This window comes from Calypte anna, chromosome W (assembly GCF_003957555.1).
Source record: "Calypte anna isolate BGI_N300 chromosome W, bCalAnn1_v1.p, whole genome shotgun sequence".
Taxonomy (NCBI): domain Eukaryota; kingdom Metazoa; phylum Chordata; class Aves; order Apodiformes; family Trochilidae; genus Calypte; species Calypte anna.
In genome coordinates, this window is record NC_044276.1 from 16,426,929 (window position 1) to 16,449,377 (window position 22,449).

The 22,449-nt window shown below is 43.6% G+C and overlaps 1 protein-coding gene across 1 annotated transcript; it reads left to right on the forward strand.

The window, feature by feature from the left end:
- Positions 1-6,618: 6,618 nt before the first annotated feature.
- On the forward strand, positions 6,619-20,829 carry LOC103527971 (transitional endoplasmic reticulum ATPase). Its single transcript, XM_008493228.2, has 14 exons — positions 6,619-6,760; positions 7,713-7,843; positions 9,368-9,499; positions 9,792-9,894; positions 11,675-11,808; positions 12,078-12,213; positions 13,399-13,511; positions 14,149-14,313; positions 14,424-14,546; positions 15,551-15,763; positions 17,556-17,864; positions 19,356-19,511; positions 19,856-20,010; positions 20,393-20,829. Exons 2-14 carry the CDS (start codon positions 7,739-7,741, stop codon positions 20,496-20,498), a joined length of 1,950 nt encoding a protein of 649 aa, XP_008491450.2. The 5' UTR covers positions 6,619-6,760; positions 7,713-7,738; the 3' UTR covers positions 20,499-20,829.
- The last annotated feature ends 1,620 nt before the right edge of the window (positions 20,830-22,449 follow it).

Genomic DNA, 22,449 nt, shown 5'->3' on the forward strand with positions numbered 1-22,449 from the left:
TTTCGATTGTGCCTCTTTTATGCCGCCTGACGCCACCTTTTCAGGGGGGCCTTTGGCGTATCTTGTGAAGCCAGGTGTTCACTTCGACCCCTCCAGATGGGATGACACAGCAATAACCCTTATTTCTGCTCATGCGCCCTCTCCAGTGGCTTTACCCGGGGCACACACAAGATGTCACTCTGCCTCCGCAGGGTGCAGCTTGCCTGCCCCTGTCCCTTATCGAATAAGGACAGTGTCCTGCCTGTCAGGGTGGCCATCAAACAGAGCTCCCCTTGCAGGGACAGTGTTCAGCTTATCGGGATAGCCACTAAAGGAGGGGATTCTCTAGCAAGAATAGGGCCCTGTTTATCAGGGTGGTTACCCAAATGAGGGTCTCTCCTTGAGAGAACAGAGTCCAGGTGGCTTATGAATGAGGCCTCCACCTGAGCGCAATGTCTGTTGTTTCAGAGTGGCTGTTTTGAGACAAATATTCTTTTTGGGATTCTACACCACCCTCTGGCTCAAACAGATGTCTTCATAACTTTGGAAAATCTTCTTCCAGGGTAGTGATTCGAGCATAACGGATAGAGGGAGAAGAAGAAAAAGAGGAAATGGGACGGGTAATCATGCATCGCACAATGGATATGCCAATTATCAAAAAGAAAAACCCTGCTAACAAAGTTAGAGCTATTTTCAGAAACCATGCTCCCCACCCCGTGAGTCCCGAAGACTGTAGGATGGATGATAACCAGGAAACTGGATTCTTGCTGTGAAACCAATCCTTAGGTTGCATGGCTTGGAAGAGTTCTGATGTTTGGTCAGCTATTTCCTTTATTTTTGCTTGAGCTTCTTCAGTTCATGTGGTGGTATTATGTATGGGGATACAACGTTCTGCATTGGTTACATTTAACATCCTACAGACTCCTTGTTCTTTAGCCAGTATCATATGCAAAGCTAAGCGGTTCTGAAGTGTAATCTTTGAGACTTGCTGTACCTGTAAATTTAGTTCTCCAAAAGCAGATCTAGTCCAATTACTCAAAAGGTGTACTTGCCAAGTTATGTTCTCTAACACAAATTGATGTCTTTTTAGAGTTATGGGATAAATACATTTTCCATCATCAGAGATATTAATTGACCTGTTGTATAATAATCTGGTGTTGCAACTCCATGTATTGCCCAACTGGGACACTCTTTAGGCATGCTTGCTTCTCGGCACAATTATTTCAAAGTGTCTGCAAAACTGAAAATATGAGATGGACACAGGGACAGAAGTACCACTCCACACCTCAGTCCAGCATGCTGTTTTAGAGAGAGGTGTTGAATAGAACTTGCCATCAGAACACCCCCATGCTAAGACAAGGGGTGCAGGGTAAATACTTGACTCACAGGTCCAGGTATCAGTATAATCTATCAAAACCAGTTTAGGGTCTGACGCTATGGTGGGTACCCTTTACAGGATAATGTGTTCCAGGGGACTCCACATATACGAGCTTTGTTGCTATCATATTGGGTGGTGTCGCAATGTGTGGCTGTTTTGAGACAATTATTCTTTTAGGGATTCTAGAGATGCTAAGATATTTCTTAAGCTATAATACTGAGGATTTATCAGACCCATAGTTGAGTGTAAGAAGTAGCAAACAACAGTTTATGCACTTTTAGTTTTGGGGAGCTCAAATGCCAGTGACAGTGCTGTCCACACTGCCATTCCTCTGGTCCTTAATATTGACATAGTAATTCTGATTGCTGCTTGTGCCCTAATGTGACAACATGTTCACTGTGGTGCTCAGTTGCTGGATTTGGAACCTAAGCTGTCCTGCTCGGTGTCCAGCTGGTTAGATGCTAGTCCTCACTTTTTTAAAGGCTACAAATCCAAAGAAGCTCTGGGACTGTTTTGGAATTGAATTTCCAGTGCTTTGCTGTCTCCATTAGCGGTTTGTATACTGCAGCTCTTTGTACACAAGTGAGCAATTGTAATGGCTGCTACTTTGAACATTTCTATCAGTGGAGACAAGACATGTCAGTAGTGAGCAAATTCAAGGGTTGGACTTGATGATCTCAGAGGTCCTTTCCAACCTGGCTGATTCTATGATTCTATGATTTGGCCTCCCATACGATATTTCAAAAGGGCTCGAATTTTCCTTAGATCTGAGTTTAACATGTATTCTGAGTAGTGCAATAGGTAGTGCTTGATATCAATATAAATTAACTTCCTGGCATATTTTAGCTATTTGCTGGTTTATTATATGATTCATCTTTTCTACTTTTCCACTGGCTTGTGGCCTGTAAGGCGTGTGTAATTGCTAATCAATATTTAACATTTTACTGACCTGTTGCACTACTTGGGCGCAAAAATGGGTTCCTCTATCTGAGGAGATAACCATAGGCACTCAAAACTGACGTATTATCTCATTTAACAAAACCTTAGTTACTTCCCTTGCTTTGTTTGTTCTACAAGGGAATGCTTCTGCCCATCTGGAGAAGGTGTCTCTAAGTACCAACAAATATCTGTACCCCACTTTTCTTGGGAGTTCAGAGAAATCAAATTTCCAATGATCTCCTGGCATGTTTCCCTTTTCAGTGGTCCCTAATTGCACTTGATTACCTGTATTAGGATTGTTTTTCAGACATATTTCATACTGCTGGGTCATTTGCCAAACTATTGTATACAAGTTTTTCCCTACTAATTTCTGATTCAAGGATTTATATGAAGAGTCTGCTCTCCAATGTGTCTTACAGTACTCTTCCCTAACAATTCCCCCTACTTGATTAGCAGGAACCACAATTCTGCCATCACTCAAATGGGCCCAGCCTTTGGAAGGAATCTGTCCTCCTAATTCCTGTATGAATTCTTGATTGGATTTGGAATATTCAACGATTCCCTGTTCATCTAGAATCTTATTTCTATTCTCTGGGATCAAGGCTAAAACCTGCTTTCCCTTTGATTTTTCTGCTGCCTTTTAGCTTTGTAATCAGCCGGTCTGTTATCTCTTTCTTGGTCAGTGTCACCCTTTAGATACCCCCAGCAATGCATAATGGCAACGTTGGCCAGCAGTTGGACCACCTCTAATAGATGGAGTATTTGCTTAATCTGTTTTCCTTGTGCAGTAAGCAGTCCTCATACCTTCCAAATTACCCCATGAGCATGGCCAACTCCAAAGGCATATTTGGAGTGTGTCCATATGTTTATTTTCTTTCTTCTGCCAACTCCAGGGCTCTGGTTAGGGCAATGATTTCAGCCTTTTGTGCCGACGTCCCTTCAGGTAGTGATTGGGATTCAGTTACCTTGTCTGTGGTGATTACTGCATATCTGGCCTTCTGGTCTCCTTGCCTGATGAAGCTGCTACCGTCCATGAACCAGGGTTCGTGTGCATCTTACAGGAGTTCCTCTTTCAGGTCTGGTCAACTGTAGTACACAGCTTATATAGTTTCTAAGCAATCGTGTACCAATGGCTCTCTCATCTCTCCTCTAAGAAAAGAGGCTGGATTTGTAATGTTAGTTACCTCAACGTTAGCGTAATCTGATTCCACTAGGATGGCCCGGTGTGGAAGGCCGCCTTGATAATTTGAGAGACCTGAGTGCTAGTGAAAAGGGAAGATCCCATGATGGAAAGCAAGGCCAACCAAGGATAGCAATGAGACAAGGCTTGCTGCTAGAAAAATAAAGATGAGGCAAGGCTCATCACCAGATAAGATAGTAAGGAATTTGGAGGACACCTTCTCTGAACAAAGGGATTATGTATTCTATCAACTTTTGGCCTAAACCAGGATGTTCCATTGTGGGAGAGTGCTGTGTCTTGTAAGCAATGTCTGTAGCTAGCAAATCCATGGTCTTTGCTTACTCTATCTTGTTTTTAAAACAATCCACCTTATCATGATGCCATGTTTTCTCTGCACTATAACAGAGCACTGCTGATGAATAAAATCAGACATATTACCACCAAGCATATGTCTCTCCCAGACTCAAACTTTTGTCTCCTCTCTAATTTTTTTCTCACTGTGTTCACAAGAGCCTGGTATTGCAGAAATTGAGATGGGGAAAGCCAGTGATTTCCCTTTTGCTTTAGTACAACCAATACTGTATGGGAAACCAGCAACTGTAATCTTTTGGCTCAATGTAAATTTCTGGGCCTCCTGGATATTCAGTATTACAGGTGCCACAGCTCTCTTGTAGGGTCCTAACTGTTGAGCCAGGACCCCTAGAGCAATACCTTGCCTTTCATGAGAGAATAACCAGAAGGGTTTGGTAACATCAGGCAGACCTAGGGCTAGGGCTCTTACAAGTTCCTTCTTGAGGGTTTCAAAGGCATTCTGGGCCTCTTTAGGTCATAATAATGGAGTGCTGCTGGTTTTCTAAAATTCATATAAAGGTTTTACTATGACTCCATAGTTATAAATCCACAGTCGGCACCAACTTGTCATTCCCAGAAAGGTCCTTAGTTCCTTTACTGTCTGTGGAAGAGGGGTTCTGCAGGTGGCTTCATTTTGTTCATTTCCCAGTTCTCATTGTTCTCCAGACAGCTCATACCCAAGGTACATCACCTTCTGTTGTACCATCTGAGCTTTCTGTTGAGAGACTCAATAATCATTTAGTTTGATACATTTTAAACAGAGCAAACTATGCTGGCGTCGCCTCATGCTAAGTTAAAACTTGCTAGAAATCATAGAATACCAGGTTGGGAGGGACCTCAAGGATCATCTGGTCTAATCTTTCTAGGTAGGAACACAATTTAGAGGAGATGGCCCAGCACCTTGTCAAGCCTAGTCTTAAAAGTGTTCAGTGTTGGGGAATCCACCACTTCCCTGGGGAGAATATTCAATGTTTGACTGTGCTCATAGTGAAACATTTTCTTCTGATGTCCAATCAGGATCTCCCCAGGAGTAACTTGCACCCATTACCCCTCATCTTTTCCATGTGACTCTTTGTAAAAAAGGGAGTGTCCATCTTCTTGGTAGCCGTCCTTTAAGTACTGGAACATGGCAATAAGGTCTCCCCTGAGCCTTCTTTTCTTCAGGCTGAACAAACCCAATTATCTTTCCTCCTGCAGCAGGCTTCCCAGTCCTTTGATCATCTTTGTGGCCCTTCTCTGGACTCTCTCCAATCTATCCACAGTTCTAGTTATACATATATATACAGTAATAGTTGGGACCAGAACTGAACACAGTATTCCAGGTGTGGCCTGATAGGTGCTAAGTAGGGTGGGATGATGACTTTGCTGCTGCTGCTGCCCTTGTTGATGCAGCCCAGCATCCTGTTGGCTTTCTTTGCCGCTGCAGCACACTTAGCTCATGTTAAGCTTATTGTCCACCAAGACCCCCAGGTCCCTTTCCCTAGAGCTGTTCTTCAGCCAGGTGCTGCATTCCTGGATCATGTATTCTCAGGTCTATGTCTAACACAGGACTTTTGCTATAATGCTCGGAAAAGGTATCAGGAAAGCATTGAAGTATACATTTTAGGATATATATTCATGTGTATATTTGGGATGATATATGATGGGAATGGGAGGAAAAATGTGTGAGCATGTCTTAAAAAATGCTAATTTGCAGACAGCTCTTCCTCCCGAGAATCTTCCTAATCTGGAATATCCTACATGTTCTGAGAAAATTGGCACCAGGTTTCTGACACTAGACTTCCTGGGATGATACCTGGAATAATTTTTAAATGCAAAATGTGTTTCATATGAACTTTGTAGAGGAGAGGAATGAGTCTGTTCCACCCATCTCTCTACCAATAGAAAATGCAAGTTTTAAATATGACTGTAGTTGGAACAGAACAGTGCTTTGATTCAGTCTGAAATTAAAATAAAGGTGGATACTTTAACCTGATGTGAGGTTGAGTAATGTCTGGTATGACAGTTCAGCCTGCGCTCTCCCCCTCTCTGCTGAGACTGTGACTAGTGGTTTTCAGCCTTACAGGTATGTTACCAATTGTCTTAGCTTAGTTGCAAGGGTCAGAGAATTTTCACACCTCTTGCTCTCAAAGTTTTTTGTTGTTGATTTTTTTTAAGTACTTATTGTAAATAATAATAGCTGTAAAATAATAGCTGAAATGTTTATTTAAAAAGGTGGAAGGGGTCTTTGGACTTAAATGTCAGTTTCCACAAAGGGGGATTGACAGACACGTGGCTACCACTGGTTGGTATTGTGAGAGCCTTTGCTCAGAATCAAGGTTATCAGTAGTAGGAGCTCTATTCTCTGTAGTAAGTTATGTGAGAGAGAGAGAGGAAGGAACAAAGTTTCCCCCAGCTCTCTTTCCTTTTGGTTCAGCAGTAGCTCCTTGAGAAAACATGTTATCTCATGACTTGCAGGTCATTAGGCTGCATTAGCAACTTGTGAATGTGCCTTGGGGATGGCAAAGGGGGTTACAGAAGAGCAGGGGGCAGGAAGAAAGTATAAAACTCAACAGCAGTTTCAGATAGGGCTAAAAGGAGTGAAGGAAAGCATGTATTAGTAAAGACAAGCTTGCTGATGGGCACGATATTTACCTTGTCAGCATTCTTATGCAAGTAGAAAGTCTCACCAGGGCTTTGGAGGGTCCTTTCTGGCATTTGTACTGGCCTAGGAAGGGACATCACTGCTTTTTCCAGACTTGGGTGTAAGTCTAGGATGATATGGATAACTGGAGTTTTCTTCTGTTGCAGCATCCAGCCTTGTCCAGATGTGAAATATGGCAAACGTATCCATGTGCTGCCAATTGATGACACGGTAGAGGGGATCACAGGGAATCTTTTTGAGGTCTATCTCAAGCCATACTTCCTGGAAGCATACAGACCCATTAGGAAAGGTAATAGCACCTGTTATTGAAGTATTGCCAGTGAGTGTGAGTTAGTCCTGAGACTGAATAAAGAAAATTTCTAGAAGTTTGCACACTCCACAAAGCATTTGACTGACATCTCTAGAGTGGGATTTTATTTAATTTTTTCCTCATCTTCAGAAGAAGGGGTGGTATCTGTTGCTGGCTGGCAGAGCAGCTTGATAGTTCTGCATTTTTTTGATACATGGAATGGGAGAGCATCAGAAAAGGCTTGGGTAGAACTAATTTTAATTTTTCTCCTGAGTTGCTTGATGAGATTGGGGAGTTACCTGCATATTAATGAATTGGTTGGATATACTAGCTGGCACCCTGAGTAAGTTAAATTTTTCAAAGTAATTAACAACTGGGAGAGTGCATAAAAAACCAAATATACTTTTAGAGTTGTGCTAGTACCAATTCTGCTGGAACTAATAGGTCCTTATGCAGTATAAACAAATTGAAGTTATCCAACTTCTGTAGCCCAGTTTAGCTAGGAGTCATAGTGCAGTATTATATATTATTCTACTTCAGAAGACAACCAGTTATAACTAGTAACAACTAGTTATTAATTCAAAATTAATTTTTATTCAGTTAGGACTTTGTCTGTCTGTTTTAAAAATGTTAAATTGAAACTGAATGGAAAAGAAATGTGATTTCTTGCATCTGTGTTTTGTACTTGAGCAGAATATTCTTTCTTTTGTTTGCTGGTTTTGTTTGCTTTTTGTTTCTGGATGAAATATGAGAACTTCAAATTCTACAAATCTAAATGGTGCTTGGGTAGTCACAGTACATGAAGCTCTTGAGTTTAAAATGTAGAACAGTGTTAAAAATGCCAAGCAGTGTTTTTATGCCTATGTAACCCACTTCCTTGTCCTCTAGGGCTGCAGGTAGTACAAGGGTTGACATCTGTTGTAGCAGGCTACTGAAGTGTAGGGTTTTACAGGTGACATCTTCTTGGTGCGTGGAGGGATGCGTGCAGTAGAGTTCAAAGTGGTGGAGACAGATCCAAGTCCTTACTGCATAGTGGCTCCAGACACAGTGATCCATTGTGAAGGAGAGCCCATCAAACGAGAGGTGAGCAGAATCTTGCCATGCAGTTCTACTGAATCCTCTGTGTCTGAAATCTGTTTCAGTGACAGTTCTTCAGAGCAGCAGTGTTTGCAGTTTGCTTTGGCATTTTGTCTATTGAATGTAATGATTAAAATCTTTAGTTTCAGGAGATGAGCTGCTGCTGAAAGTAGTCAGAGAAATGTGCTTCCACTGTCCTTCCTCATATGCTGAGATAGCACCAATGCTTAGGTTTGCTGATGAGGTGCAATACTTTGGCAGCAGCTGGTTTTGCATCTGCTTTCACATATCTCATGCTGGACTTAAATGCATCTTTTAATTGCAAAGTTCTCTTGATCCATAGTAGGGGAGGGCTTACCATGTTGCTGAATTTCTTGCCACATTAAAAGAAAGCAATCAGTGCTTTTTCAGTGAGAAATTTGAAATCTTGGCCACCTTACAGTTACAGAGTAGGAAATCTCAGAAATGAGCTAAGGTGGTTGTATACTTCTTTAAGTGTCTTTTTCCTACCTGCAAATTGGTGTGAGCGCTGGTTTGTAGTTAGCTTCCTTCTGAAAAATTCACCTCTATTTGACTCGTGAGACTGTCTAGGCACTGGATAAGTCCAGTTTGGGCTCTTAAGGACACAGAAGAGACAGATAGGAGCAAGCTAAGCCAAGGCCACCAAAATGATGAGGAGCCTGAGGTCAGAAGGAATGAGGAGCAGCTAGGAGAATGGGTTGATGCAGCATGGAGAAAGGAAGGCAAAGAGGCAGGCTTTACTGGCAACTGCCTCATGGGAAGGCGTGGATAACCCGGCTCTTCTAAGAACTCCATCAAAGGACAAGACTAGAGGCAATGCCTCAAACTGGATCAAGGGAAATTTCCAGTAGATATTAGGAAATAGGTTTCCCCAAGGCCTGGAGAGGGCAGGAATCTCCAGACTTGGAGACCTTCAGCGCTTGATAGGGCCAGACCCTGAGCATCCTGCTTGAAGTAGTAGGTCCTGTTTGTGGGGCTTGGACTGAGCCCCTCTGAGATTCCAGGCAATGTTGTTTTATTTTTTTAGTGTATCCTAATGTTACAGATAACTAAGGCCAGTAGCGGTTTGGACAGCCAGATGAATGGATGCTGTAGAGCTGTACTGGATTAGTTGGTCTTATCTGCACGTTTGGATCTTAACATTCTCTGTTAATTTGAGTCAATCCCAAAAGAAAAAAACTATGTTGGAGAACTGTATGGTAACTAGGGTATGTCAAGTATTTTAAAATATCACTTACAGTTTAAGGGAAAGTACATTTTTATTGGGCTTCATTGTCTATGGTTTTCTTTAAGTGAGGTCTAGGTACACGCAGACATTTCCCTATTCATGTCTGGGAAGAGAGAACTAAGAAACAATTGTACAAGACACCAGGAAGACTTGAAAGTGAGAATCTCAAAACAGCAAAAAATGGAAATGAGCAAAAGCTTAGATTCCTGGGTCCTGAAGACCAGGAGGGATTGTTGAACTACTGGTTTCACTGAAATATTTAATGTATTTCCTTCGGGTAGGATGAAGAAGAGTCACTGAATGAAGTGGGTTATGATGACATTGGTGGCTGCCGGAAGCAGCTGGCTCAAATAAAAGAGATGGTGGAACTTCCCCTCCGACACCCTGCACTCTTCAAGGCCATAGGGGTGAAGGTAAGTCCCCATGTGCACTGGGTGGGAATAAGTAATTTGTGGGGTGTTTTTAATGCTGGTGTTAGGAAAGTATTTCTATACACGTTTTGGACACAGATTAAAGTACTGGCAACTTGTAAAGGTTTTTGTGTGTCATGCAAAGTAGTAAGGGTGTTGATAGCAATGCTGGGATGGCATCTGTTGTATGAGTTTGCATTGCAATTTTGGACTGGCTTTATCAAATGCTTACAGCTTCACTGTGAAGCTACTTAGGCATTCAGATACTAGCTCACCACCTTGTCTTTGTCCTCAGCCTCCACGTGGAATCCTGCTGTATGGTCCCCCTGGCACTGGTAAAACACTGATTGCCCGAGCAGTGGCCAATGAAACGGGGGCTTTTTTCTTCCTCATCAATGGTAAGTTTTGTGGCTGCCTTGTCCCCAGATCTGCTGCGTGCTTATTCATCCATCTCATGATAATAAATGGTATTTATAGGGCTTATAGAGCCACGTTGTCTCCCTGACACCCTTCCTTACCTCTTTGAAGTGTGCCTCTGGGGATGCTTAGAGGCCATTTGTGTGGAAGCGTCTGTAGTGAGACTTCCCTTAAGCTTGATAGTTTTGTAGCAGGGTGGTTGGAAAGAGAGTTGCGATGCAGGGACTTTCAGTCGGGCTGAGTGTTCATTTATGTTGGAGAGGGCAGAGCTGTGCGTTAATTGGTGAGATTATTCTATGTATATGGGTGCAAGACACTTATTTCTGTTGCTGCCAGCATGTTCCATTCAGAAAAAGAAGCTGGTCTTCTATGGATTTCTTTTTTCCCTCAACTAAAGCACAAGACCTGTTTTGTTTTACATAACATTAATTGGGAGGAACTGTCCTGAGAGCTATAATGATTACCTTGGGACTCAGCTACAAGTGACAGAACCTCCTATTGATCACTCTTCACCTGTAGCAGTTGAGATGAATACTGGTTTATGTCCAGTAAGGACCAGATTCTGAATTTTCCTCAGTTTTTCTGTCCCATTTTATAGTCAGTGCTGGAATAACTCAACGTTTGTATTTAGAGTGCTGCTTTTCTTTTCTGATTTCAGTCACTTAGACCCATGAAGGTGAAAGCTAAGTGGTGAGCATAGCAGTGAGCTGCGGTAGGGAAGTGACTTGCTTTGTTTCTCAAGATATCGGATGTAGATGGACTGGTTTTAACCACGTTGTCCTTATATACTTCTTAAGTGTGTGGAAGGTGTCACTGCATGCTAATGAGCCAGATGTTTTTTTAGATACTTGCACTTCTGTTGCATAATAAAAAAATACCACTATCAGAATTAGTGATGTGTTCTCTTTTTGCTGGTCTCGAGCCTGGAGCTGCAGGCAGTGTTGTAAACAGAGCTGGTATGAATTGGTGAGTTACTTGTAATGAAACACTCTTAGTTCCTGCCTGCACCAGTGGCTCTGCAGCTGGTGCACTTCAATCAGCTAGCAGCTTTGCACTCCTGAGAGTCAGGTTTCTTTTTCTCGGATCTCTTAAAAACATACTTTTCATTACCACTCCCATCAGCGTAATAGAAAAAAAATGTGTAAAACCAGAATAAATCTGTAAGCCTGCTTTAGTGTTCAGCAATTGTCAGATATCTCAGGGGAATGCTGTTCTTCCTTCTGGGACTGATGCGCTTACACATTTTTTTTATTCTTTGAGGGGATTTTGGGCTGTTGTTTTTTTGGTGGTTATTTTTTTGGGGGGGGAACTCAGAGGGTCTTACAGAGGTAAATGTATACCTTGAAGCTAAAGACAGCTTCAATATCTTAAATCTTTCTCCTTCCCTACCCTGATAATTCATAACCATATAATTTGGTTGCTTCTCTTACAAGCTGGGACTGACATTAACTGTGTGTGGTGGCACATTACAGAGAAGCTCACTGAGTGTGAAATAGGATAAGGAAATAGGGAGCTAAAGGTGGCTCTGACTAGTGCTGCATTCTGTTGAGTAAACTGAAAACACCAGAATAATTATAGAAAGTAATTCTGCATGCGGTTCTTGCATGTTCAGCTGCAAATTTACCAAACTTGTTTGATACTATTTGCTTTGACTTGAAATATAGATACTCCCATGCGAACGTTGTACTAAAAAAATTCATCTGCATGCCTTGGGGCTAGCTGCCTCTCTTCTGGGTGCTACAGTGCCACTATTTTTTCCAGGTCCTGAGATCATGAGCAAGCTGGCTGGCGAGTCTGAGAGCAACCTGAGGAAAGCCTTTGAAGAAGCAGAGAAGAATGCTCCTGCTATTATCTTCATTGATGAACTGGATGCCATTGCTCCTAAGAGAGAGAAGGTAAAGAAATCCTGTAGAAGGTAAAGGAGTACATCTTTTTTTTTGTAACAGCTGGTGTGAATCTCTGCATTTGACTACAAGATGGATAAAGAAGTATTTAACGCTTGAATTCAGTTGGATGTCAGAAGTTGGATATCAGAAGAATTCTATATAGCTCATGATATTTCTTAACAACTTGCATCTATTGTATTTGTCTGCTGTGGTACAGTACTAGCTCCTGTGCTGTGTTGTAGAGCTTTTGGTCTAATCATTACTTTCTCTCTCCATAGACACATGGAGAGGTGGAACGTCGCATAGTGTCTCAACTGTTGACTCTTATGGATGGACTGAAACAGAGAGCACATGTGATCGTTATGGCAGCTACCAACAGACCTAACAGCATTGACCCAGCACTCAGGCGATTTGGTAACCATAATTGCCTTTTTTTTTTTTTTTTTTGTCTGTATCAGATATTTTGTTATGGACTATGCTTTAGGGACATTGGAAAGATATAGCAGAAATTAATATTAGACCTCTTCTCTGTGTTACATAAACTAGTGACTGGTCTCCAGCTATTGATCTGAAATTAATTTCTAGGCTTCCAGCCTTTTGTATAATTTTCTGTGCTTTATTAGGTTAGAGCTTGTAGAAATAACAAAATACAGGGTAGCATGCTTTTTCACCTCATCAGTTGAGGCTATTTCAAGACTAAACGCTTAAGGGGTTGTTCCTCAGGTTGCAGAAGGATCTGAATTGTCCAATTTCTCTTACCTCTGTTGATGAGAAGTCTGGTAGTTTCTGAGATTCAGGTTTTTGAAACTTTGCAATGTGAATGAATTTCTGTTGTATGACAAGTTGGTAAAGTCTATAATAGCAAACCAGTCAAGTTTGCAGGAAAAAAACAACCTCTTAAATGTTGTAGTGAGGCATTTGAATGAACAGCTATGGCTAGAAGAAAATGATAGGTGTACATACCTTAGTCAATATTGCAGTAATACATAGGTTTCCTGCCTTCCCGTATATTGGGGCAGTTCATGTTTTTCACCACTATGAAAGTTCTGAAAAATTAAATCTCTGTATTTGTGGACTCTTGTGCTGAGGACACAAAGGTAGGAATAAACAGCATTGGCCCAGGCTGCCCAGGGCAGTGGTGGAGTCTGCATCCCTGGAGGTATTTAAAACTGTTGGTGTGGTGCTGAGGGCCATGGTTTAGTGGTGGCTTTGTTAGTGCTAGGTTAACAGTTGGACTTGACGATCTTAGGTCTTTTCCAATCTAAATGATTCTATGAAAAATGTCTCATGGTGTGTTGGTTAGGGGAAGCATATTTTCCTATAAATGAGGATTTATTTGCAATCCTCTGTGTTGTATAATCTTGAACTCTAGTTAATACAGTAGTCTCACTTTTCCTAAATGGCTAAAGCCTTTCCTCCTTCTCTGATCTGACTGCTACTGTGCTGATAGATGCTGCAGAGAAACCCAAAGCCCTGGCATTTTCTGAAATTGTATGAGTTTGTGGTTCATCATCATGTTCCTCTGTCAGAGGAAGGCAGCAACTTCAGCTCCTCTAGTTTGCAGAACCAGCAGCTCAGCATATGTTTTGTACTCCCCAGGTCGTTTTGACAGAGAGGTAGATATCGGTATCCCAGATGCCACTGGGCGCCTGGAGATCCTGCAGATTCACACAAAAAATATGAAACTGGCTGATGATGTTGATCTGGAACAGGTGAGTAGCATGCTGTTAGGAAAGTTTGTCTCTGCAGACAGATGTTTCTGATGCTCTGTTTTGTAGTGCAAGATTTAAGACTTGATCATGTAAACATAGTTGCTCATTTAGGACAGCATGAAACTGGGTGAATGTGTGATCTCTGGGCTTCCTTCTGACTAGTTTACCAGTGATCAAAAAATCCTCACTAGTGAAGAATGACATAGCTATGTGAAACAAATATGTATCAGTCTAGTCTGGAAGTGCCTTGCCACTGTTTTCCTGGGTTTGTTTGCTGTGGTGTTCTCTTAAAAAATTAAACAAGCCTGAAACAGCATTTTTTGTGCTGGGTGAACATTGTGGTCATACTGAATGTTTACTGTAATCTCTGTCCTGAATAAAGAACTGCAGTCCTTAGGGTTATCTTTCTGCACACCTTCTGAATTCCAGTTGCACCTTTGATCTCAAGTAGGAGGTAGAACAGCAGTGTCTTTGTCTTAAGTATGTGATAGCACTTGTCTTGAATTTGCAGCAGAGCAGTGATGTTCCTGTCCTTCAGTTTTGTTGCACCTCTGAGTGAGTGACCAGGGCATGCGTTGCCCTTGCAGAGCACTTGCTTGTATCCCTGTGAGTCATAGTCAGTGCTCTGCTTTTTCAGGTGGCAAACGAGACCCATGGCCATGTTGGTGCTGACTTGGCTGCTCTTTGCTCAGAAGCTGCTCTTCAGGCTATCAGAAAAAAGATGGATCTCATAGACCTAGAAGATGAAACCATTGATGCTGAAGTGATGAACTCGCTGGCTGTGACCATGGATGACTTTAGGGTAATGCATGAGTGCCCCTCTTTCTTTTGGGTGCAATGTCTAATTGCTTATCCGAAGCACATGAACATAATGTGTTAGAATTCATATAGTGCTGTTTCTTGTAATGACAGTGGGCTCTGAGCCAGAGCAACCCTTCTGCTCTTCGGGAGACTGTGGTGGAGGTGCCTCAAGTTACCTGGGAAGATATTGGTGGTCTAGAAGATGTAAAGAGAGAACTACAGGAACTTGTACAGGTAAGGGTTTCCAACAGATTTTTGCCTAGTCAGCTTGAAAAATAATAATATCCAGAACCTCTTCATATTCCTGTTTGGGCTGTGAACAGGGAAATGCAAAGTTTTAATGGTATTTATGGTAATGGACTGATGCTGTTCCATCTTGGTTAACTTAAAGACAGGAAGGTGCTGGGAAGCACCATCAGGCTTTCCTTAGCTGAGTCTACAGTGACATCTTGGGTGGGTGTTTTGCTACATACAGAAACAGCAGCAGTATTGGTTCTTTTAAGTGGAGACCAGCTGAGAATCCTGTTATATGGTGTCTTTATATTCCAGAAAGTGGATGAAGATTGTCATACAGAGTCTCTGAAGGGCTTTCCATCAGTATTAGCATAGGGACAGGGGAGAATTAATTGTGAAGCCTTCTATGAAAGGAGAGGCTGAAACAAAGTCATAAATGGTCTGCGGAAACTTCTGGTGTCTACCTGCGTTGGGGTGGTTTGGGTTTGATATGTCCATGCTTTCAGTTGTCACTGTAGAAACAGTCTGTCTGTGAATAAAATAATCTACTTTTCAGTCTAATTTTCTTGCATGTCTCTGGAGGGCAGAGCAAATATGTTAGATGATGAGCTGTTCCCTTTTTGCTTCTGCAGGGCAGAGTGAAGCTGGGGTTAAGTGTGCTGGAAAACTACCTGAAATGGTATTTAGTTCATAGGTGAAAATACACTGTTTAAGTCAGCTTCACAATTTATCTGTGGTGGTTTTCAAACCAGTGCCCGTTTAAAAGCTCCAGTGGCACCAAGCAGGCAGAATCTTGTGTTTAACCCACTAGAAATCTCAGGTAGTGTTTCTGGTAGGAGCAGAAACAAAACTGATCTAGTGAAAGATGTCCCTGCCCCTGGCAGGGAGGTTGGACTAGATGATCTTTGAAGGTCTCTTCCAACCCAAATTGTTCTGTAATTCTAAGGTACATACCTGTTCTGGTTCATCACAAGAGGTTTTTGCTTGGTTGCTTTGTTCTTCAGTATCCTGTGGAGCACCCAGACAAGTTCCTCAAATTTGGCATGACCCCATCAAAAGGGGTTCTGTTCTATGGGCCACCCGGTTGTGGTAAGACACTGCTGGCCAAAGCCATTGCCAATGAATGCCAGGCAAACTTCATTTCCATCAAGGGGCCAGAATTGCTCACCATGTGGTTTGGCGAGTCTGAAGCTAATGTGCGTGAGATCTTTGACAAGGTAAGTGTGTGTTCTATTCTTTGTACTATGTTTGTGCTGAGATACCCCCAAAATATTGTCTCTACTGCATTTGTCTTACTGACCTGGTTCTTCTGTGTTTAGTTTTCCCCACTTGCACTGAAAGCAGAGGCTGCTTTCCTGATGTTAGGGAATTGATTCTCTTTGGCAACATAGCTATTTAAATGGCTTTCTCCTTCTGAAATTTGTCTGTTGTTACAGAATGATGAATGCCCCAGTGTCTTAGCATAAGGCTAGCATTAGGATGGCATAGATATTCGCTTCATCCCTGAAATCTTTGACACCTCATTAGCCATCGCCTTCTACAGATTTTCAAAACATGCTACGGGTTCTTAGTCTTCTGCAATTGGATTATGTCATGGTTTAGCAGTTTGGGCAGACCAAAAATCAGAGGACAGAATTGCTTTCTATTACCCTCCACTCTACTCTCCTAAGGGAAGATAAAAGGGGAATAAGGACAAGAGACTTGAAAATTGGAAATTAAAACTGAAACAGGTCTACTAGAACAGAAGGGCAGTAACACATAGGGTAAGGAACAAATACACAGATATATACAACCCGATCTTGATGCTGGCAGGTATAGGTGCCTGAGGGCCTCTTGCAGCAGGGCTGACTTAGGAGAGGGCTCCATGGCTCTTCCCAGCACCCGATGGATGTTGGTTCTGAAGAGCACGTGGCAAGCTGGTGGTAAAGGAGCAGGGCTTCTGGTCTGCCTGACTTTATATATGGGCAGGAAATGGGAGGGAATATTGACCTCTCTGTGTTCCATCTCTCTTGGATCCTCAGGGTCTTAAGGACCCTCTCTTTAGTTTCTCATACTCAAACTTTAGTTCTTCCACTCAAACTATGACAGATTAGATGATTGTGGTAGGTCCCTTCCTACTGAAATAGTCTCTTCTGTTTTTATACTTCATTGTATATATATGGCTTAGAAAGGACCTCACTCCTACTACTCAGTTCCCCTGTAGATAGGAGGTATCTGCATGGATTATCTTGGGAGTTCTCACTCCTGTGGTCAGGAAAGGTGCTGGAAGAGCGAAGTAGATGGAGATTGAGAAAGAAAAATTTAGGTTGAGAGGGAACCTCAGAGGCCATCTGGTACAGCTGTTTGTCCAGAACAGAGAGAGAACTTGGAAATTCAATCAGGTTGCTCAGGGCCTCATGTTCTGAACATGTGCTAAAGATGGAGAATCCCTGATCTCTCTGGGCCTTGTGCTAGTGTTTGAGCTCTCTGTGTGAAGTTTTTTTTCCTTATTTCTAACTGGAATTTTCTTTGTAGACATTTGTGCTTATGGTCTTTCATCCTTTCACTACACACCTTGAAGAAGGATCTGACTCCCTTTTCCCTATAACTAGCAATTAGGTAGCTGGGCACAGCAATTGGATTTCCCCCTTCCATTTGATATATCTCAGCTACTGATACTTGTTTGCCTAAATATAACCCACTGACTCCCCCAGATCTTTCAGGGGGAGTTCCGGTCCAGACCAATTGGCTCCAGCTTACCCTTTGGGCACTGGAGTTACTACCCTTCTGCTCAGTTCACAATGCTTCCAGCTTTGGGGAAATACAACATGAACTTGTTCATGAGAATTTAATTGAGGTTTTGTGTGGCAGGAGACTGTTCTGAAGCAGCTCCTCCAAGCTCTCCTTGTGGCAATAGCGCTCTGGTACTTCTGAGTTGCTTTAATGGTAGGGTAGGCTTAGTGTGAAATCACTGTGCTCCTCACCTGGTGGTATTAACGTGCAGTAATTGTTCCTGTTTGCTTTTTGAAGGCCCGCCAAGCAGCTCCTTGTGTGCTCTTCTTTGATGAGCTGGACTCCATTGCAAAGGCTCGAGGTGGAAATATTGGCGATGGTGGTGGTGCTGCAGACCGTGTCATCAACCAGATCCTGACAGAGATGGATGGCATGTCCACCAAGAAAAACGTCTTCATCATTGGTGCCACCAATAGGCCAGACATCATTGACCCAGCCATCTTGCGCCCTGGCCGCCTGGATCAACTCATCTACATCCCCCTACCCGATGAGAAGTCCCGGGTTGCTATTCTTAAGGCAAACCTGAGGAAATCACCAGTTGCCAAGGTAAGATCTGTACCCTGAGTGTGTCTGACTTGGATTTGCTTAGTGCTGCACATGCTCCTCACAAGCTAAGGATAGAGCAGAGGACTGGTGACTGCTCCCTGCACTACAGAGCTGGGAAGTCTTCAGTCCCTGAAGCATAGAAATGAAGAGATGGGGGAAGCTTGAGCTCCAAGTCTAGATATCAACAAAACCAGGTGTTGGTGTATAAGCACAGCAGATCTTTATCACGTAGTGGAGTTCTGCCCACAATATGGGAACAGGAAAGCCTGTTATGGCAAGACAGAAAAGATTCTTTTACTCTGAAATAAAAGTAAATGTAGAAAACGGGAGTGGAAAATGGAAATTGAAGAGGAACCATTGCAGTAAATTGTTGCTAAACTCTATCCTAGAGAAGGGCTACGTCCTTCATCTGGGGAGAAGGCAGTAATGCAACTGAGAGTTAATCAGAGAAAGCAGATGTCAAGTGAGAGCTCAAGCTATTTTATGCCAAGCCAGCAGGTGCTTTTTGGGTGCTGTTGGGAAGGAAAGCTTCAAAGGAGGTTGTGGTACTACCTTCCTCAGTTGAGGGGAAGGAGAAGGAGGTTGTTTGTCTTGGTCTGCCTGTGCCACATCTCCATTTCCAGTCTGACAGTGTTTCATTTGACTCCTAATGCTGGGACCTGAACAAATCATACTAAATCCGTAAGTCAACCTGTCCCTTCTTGAAAGTGAACAGTGCAGAGGCATTATCCCCCTCTACTCCACTCTTGTGAGACTGCCCCCCCCCCCTTCAGTACTGTGTCCAGCTCTGGGGCCTCCAGCATAAGATGGACATGGACCTGCTTGACCAGGTCCAGAGGAGGACTAATAAGATGATGAGAGAGCTGGAGCACCTCCTATGAAGACAGGCTGAGAGTTGGAATTGTTCAGCTTGGAGAAGAGAAGGCTTCAGAGGGAACTTTTAGCAGCCTTCCAGTACCTGAAGGGGCTACAGGAAAGCTGGGGAAGAACTTCTGACAAGGGCATGGAGTGATAGGACAAGGGGGAACAGTTTTAAGCTGAAAGAGGGGACATTTAGGTTGGACATTAGGAAGAAATTCTTTCCTGTGAGGGTGGTGAGACACTGAAACAGGTTGCCCAGGGAAGTTGTGGCTGCCCCCTCCCTGGATGTATTCAAGGCCAGGTTGGATGGGGATTGAAGCAACCTGGGCTGGTGGGAGGTGTCCCTGCCCATGGCAGGAGATTGGAACTAGATGATCTTTAAGGTCCCTTCAAACCCAAACCAGTCTGGGATTTACAGCTTCTTTGCAGGGTCTTGCTGGGTATATGTGGAGTGTTGCTGGCTTTTGTACATGGTAAACTTTTCCCAAAACCAAGAACCTTGACAGCTCATCTTAAAATGGGCCAAAGTTGAGGCATCTCCTTGATACCATGGGATCTAAAGACACCTCTTTTTCACCTGAGGGTGTACAGTGTAAATTACAGATTTTTTTTTTTTCTTTTTTCCACTAGGATGTTGACCTGGATTTCCTAGCTAAGATGACCAATGGCTTTTCGGGGGCTGACCTGACAGAAATTTGCCAGCGTGCCTGCAAACTGGCCATCCGTGAATCCATTGAGAGTGAGATCAGGCGAGAACGTGAGAGGCAGACCAATCCCTCTGCCATGGTGAGTGGGGCATTCTGAGCTTTCCCTGCTCATGAGACAGGCAGCCCACCCCTGCCCGTGCTCGAGGTGTGCTCCTCTCCATAATTCTTGGATGGGGATGAGTGGGCTCTCAGCACGGAGTGTGGAACTGGAGCACTTAGTTCTCATCTTGGGGGAGGGTGAGGCCCTCCTGGGGTGTCTCATTGTCGTCATTGCTCAGGAGACCCCTGCTGCAGCTGGGACTCAATCTGCCAGTGTCCCTCTCCAACCCCTACTTTAGCTTTGGAGCATCCTGGCCTAGAGGGCAGGTGTTGGGCCATGGAGCTTTGGCATGCAGCTCACCTGGGCCCTCTGTTCCACTACAGGAAGTGGAGGAGGATGACCCAGTTCCTGAGATACGAAGGGATCACTTTGAGGAGGCCATGCGCTTTGCTCGACGCTCTGTCAGTGACAATGACATCAGAAAATATGAAATGTTTGCACAGACTCTACAGCAGAGCCGTGGCTTTGGCAGCTTCAGGTAACTGTGGGGGGATGCATTGTGGCCCCAGAACAGAGCACCGAGGCAGCTTTCTGTTGAATTCTGGGTATCAAATTCCCTCTTCCACTGTATTTTCCCATTTTTCCTCAGCATATACAGAAGCCAGCTGAGCATGTAGCAGGTGTAGCTGTGCTGCGAGTCAGTTGTAGCTGCTCTTTTAGTGCTCCTGAAGTTCATCAACCCTTTTTTCCTTTAACATGAGCAACATCCAGCAGACATATGTCTTGTGTGACCTGCTGTAAGACTTGATCCCATTTCTCCTGCCTGTCCTACTTGGCACCAGGATGTTGGCATGGAGGGAGGGGATTGTGGTAATCTGCGAGACACTTTTGAACAGCATCCCTTCTCTCCCCTTCTGTAGGTTCCCATCAGGTAACCAGGGCGGCACAGGTCCAAGCCAAGGCACAGGAAGCGGCAGTGGGGGAAATGTGTACAGTGAAGACAATGACGATGATCTCTATGGTTAACTTGCTGTTCTCTGTTGACCAAACTCTAAATCAGGCCATGGTGTACAGGGAAAAATTCGGTGGACTCTCGGCTTCTTCATTCCTCAGTCAGAACAGTGTAGCTGCGCAGACTTTGTACAGGGAATGTTTTCTGCAAACACAAATCTAGATGGGTGTTCAGTTTTGAGGCAGACAGTGAATTAACAAGGAGGGGAACCAACTTAATTTCTGAGAACTTTCTGTTCTAGTTTATATGGCAGAATCAGCAGCTTTAGCAAAGAGTACAGTGCTAGCCTGTATAAAAAATATCCCACAAAATGATAAAAAAATTAATAAAAATCCTACAACTCTACCCAGGCCCTGGCAATTCCTTTGTGTGGGACTTATACAATGTAACTTGCGCTGTCTCTAAACCCCCATGTCTTGCGCTATCTTGGCACTCCTCAGTCTGGTGGAGCCCATTTGTACATGCATTTCCCTGGTGCGTTTGAGGTTACTCTTTTTTTTTATGCCACTTAGCCGAAGTTAACAGAAGAAATTGATTTTTGCATTATCTCTCCCCTACCCTAGTTTGGCAGGAAGCACCAAGAGAGCAAGTTAGCAGGTTCTCTCTTGCTTCTCCAATGCTGGCCCTGAGCTGTTGGGTTTCTGCTGCCAACCTGCCCCTTTTTGTGCCTCATACTCAGTAGTCAGGTTCTGATCATGGTTCTTATCCTTCCTTTCCCCTTGCATCTAGCTGCTTTGCTCCTTGGTTTATTTTCCCTTCTCTGAACTGAAAAATGTGCTGCTGCTGTACTTCAGTGTTTTATATGAGAGAAGCCCTTGGTCTGGTCCCATCATACACACAGGAACAGTGTGGCAGGCTGGATAGAGCCCAGCCCTGGTCCAAAGGGGAGAACCTGATTGAAGCAATGGCAATAGGACAGAGTGGCAACATACTATTGGCTTTTACAAGGGGTGCAGGGACTGATGATTTCTGCAAAGAGGCTTAAATCATAGAATGGCTAGGGTTGGAAGGGACCTTAAAGATCATCTAGTTCCAACCTCCTGCCATGGGCATGGATACTTACCACTAGATCAGGTTGCTCAAGGCCCCATCCAACCTGGCCTTGAACACATCCACAAGTTCCCTGGGCAACCTGTTCCAGTGTCTCGCCACCCTCACAGGAAAGAATTTTTTCTTAATGTCTAATCTAAATCTCCTCTCCAAGTTTTAAACCGTTTCCCCTTGCCCTCTCACTACACACACGTGCAAAAAGCCCTACCCCAGCTTTCTTGTAGGCCCCCTTTAGATATTGGAAAGCTGCTATAAGGTCACCTTGGAGCCTCCTCTTCTCTAGGCTGAGCAACCCCAACTTCTTTAGCCTGTTTTCATAGGGGAGGTGCTCCAGCCCTATGATCATCAAATATAGATTGTGTGGCAGAAGGGTGCCCCAGATCTTTGAGACTGAACCATACTGGAGGGGGGCAACCTTTCCCATGGCAGGAGTTGTATGAGGCCTGGGTGGGGGGAGTTTCAGCCCCAAAGCCTGGTAGGTCTAGGAGGGCTCCATCAACCTAGCTAGACTTGAGAGAGGAGACAGGTGAGGCAAGTCTCATCTCAAAATGGCAGAAGGATAGGACTATCCATGAGAGGGGCTTGTTGTCATGGTTTAATGCTGGGCAGGCAATTAAACAAATTATATGCTCTCTATTAACCCCTTTCCCCCTACTGAGAAAGAATGAAAGAATAAGGGAGAGAGACTTATGGGTTGGAAACTAAACTACACAGCTCTAATAAAACAGTCATGAAAAGGAAAATGGTTAAATATGTACAAATATATACACAAGCGCTATCACATTCCTCCCCCCTTTCCTCCCAATAACATTCACATCACCACTGAGACTGCAGGGCAGCCCTGGAAAAGTCCCAGGCTAGATGCCTGGAGTCAGCAGCAGAAGGAAGCTGGAGACAGAAATACACAGATTTAGG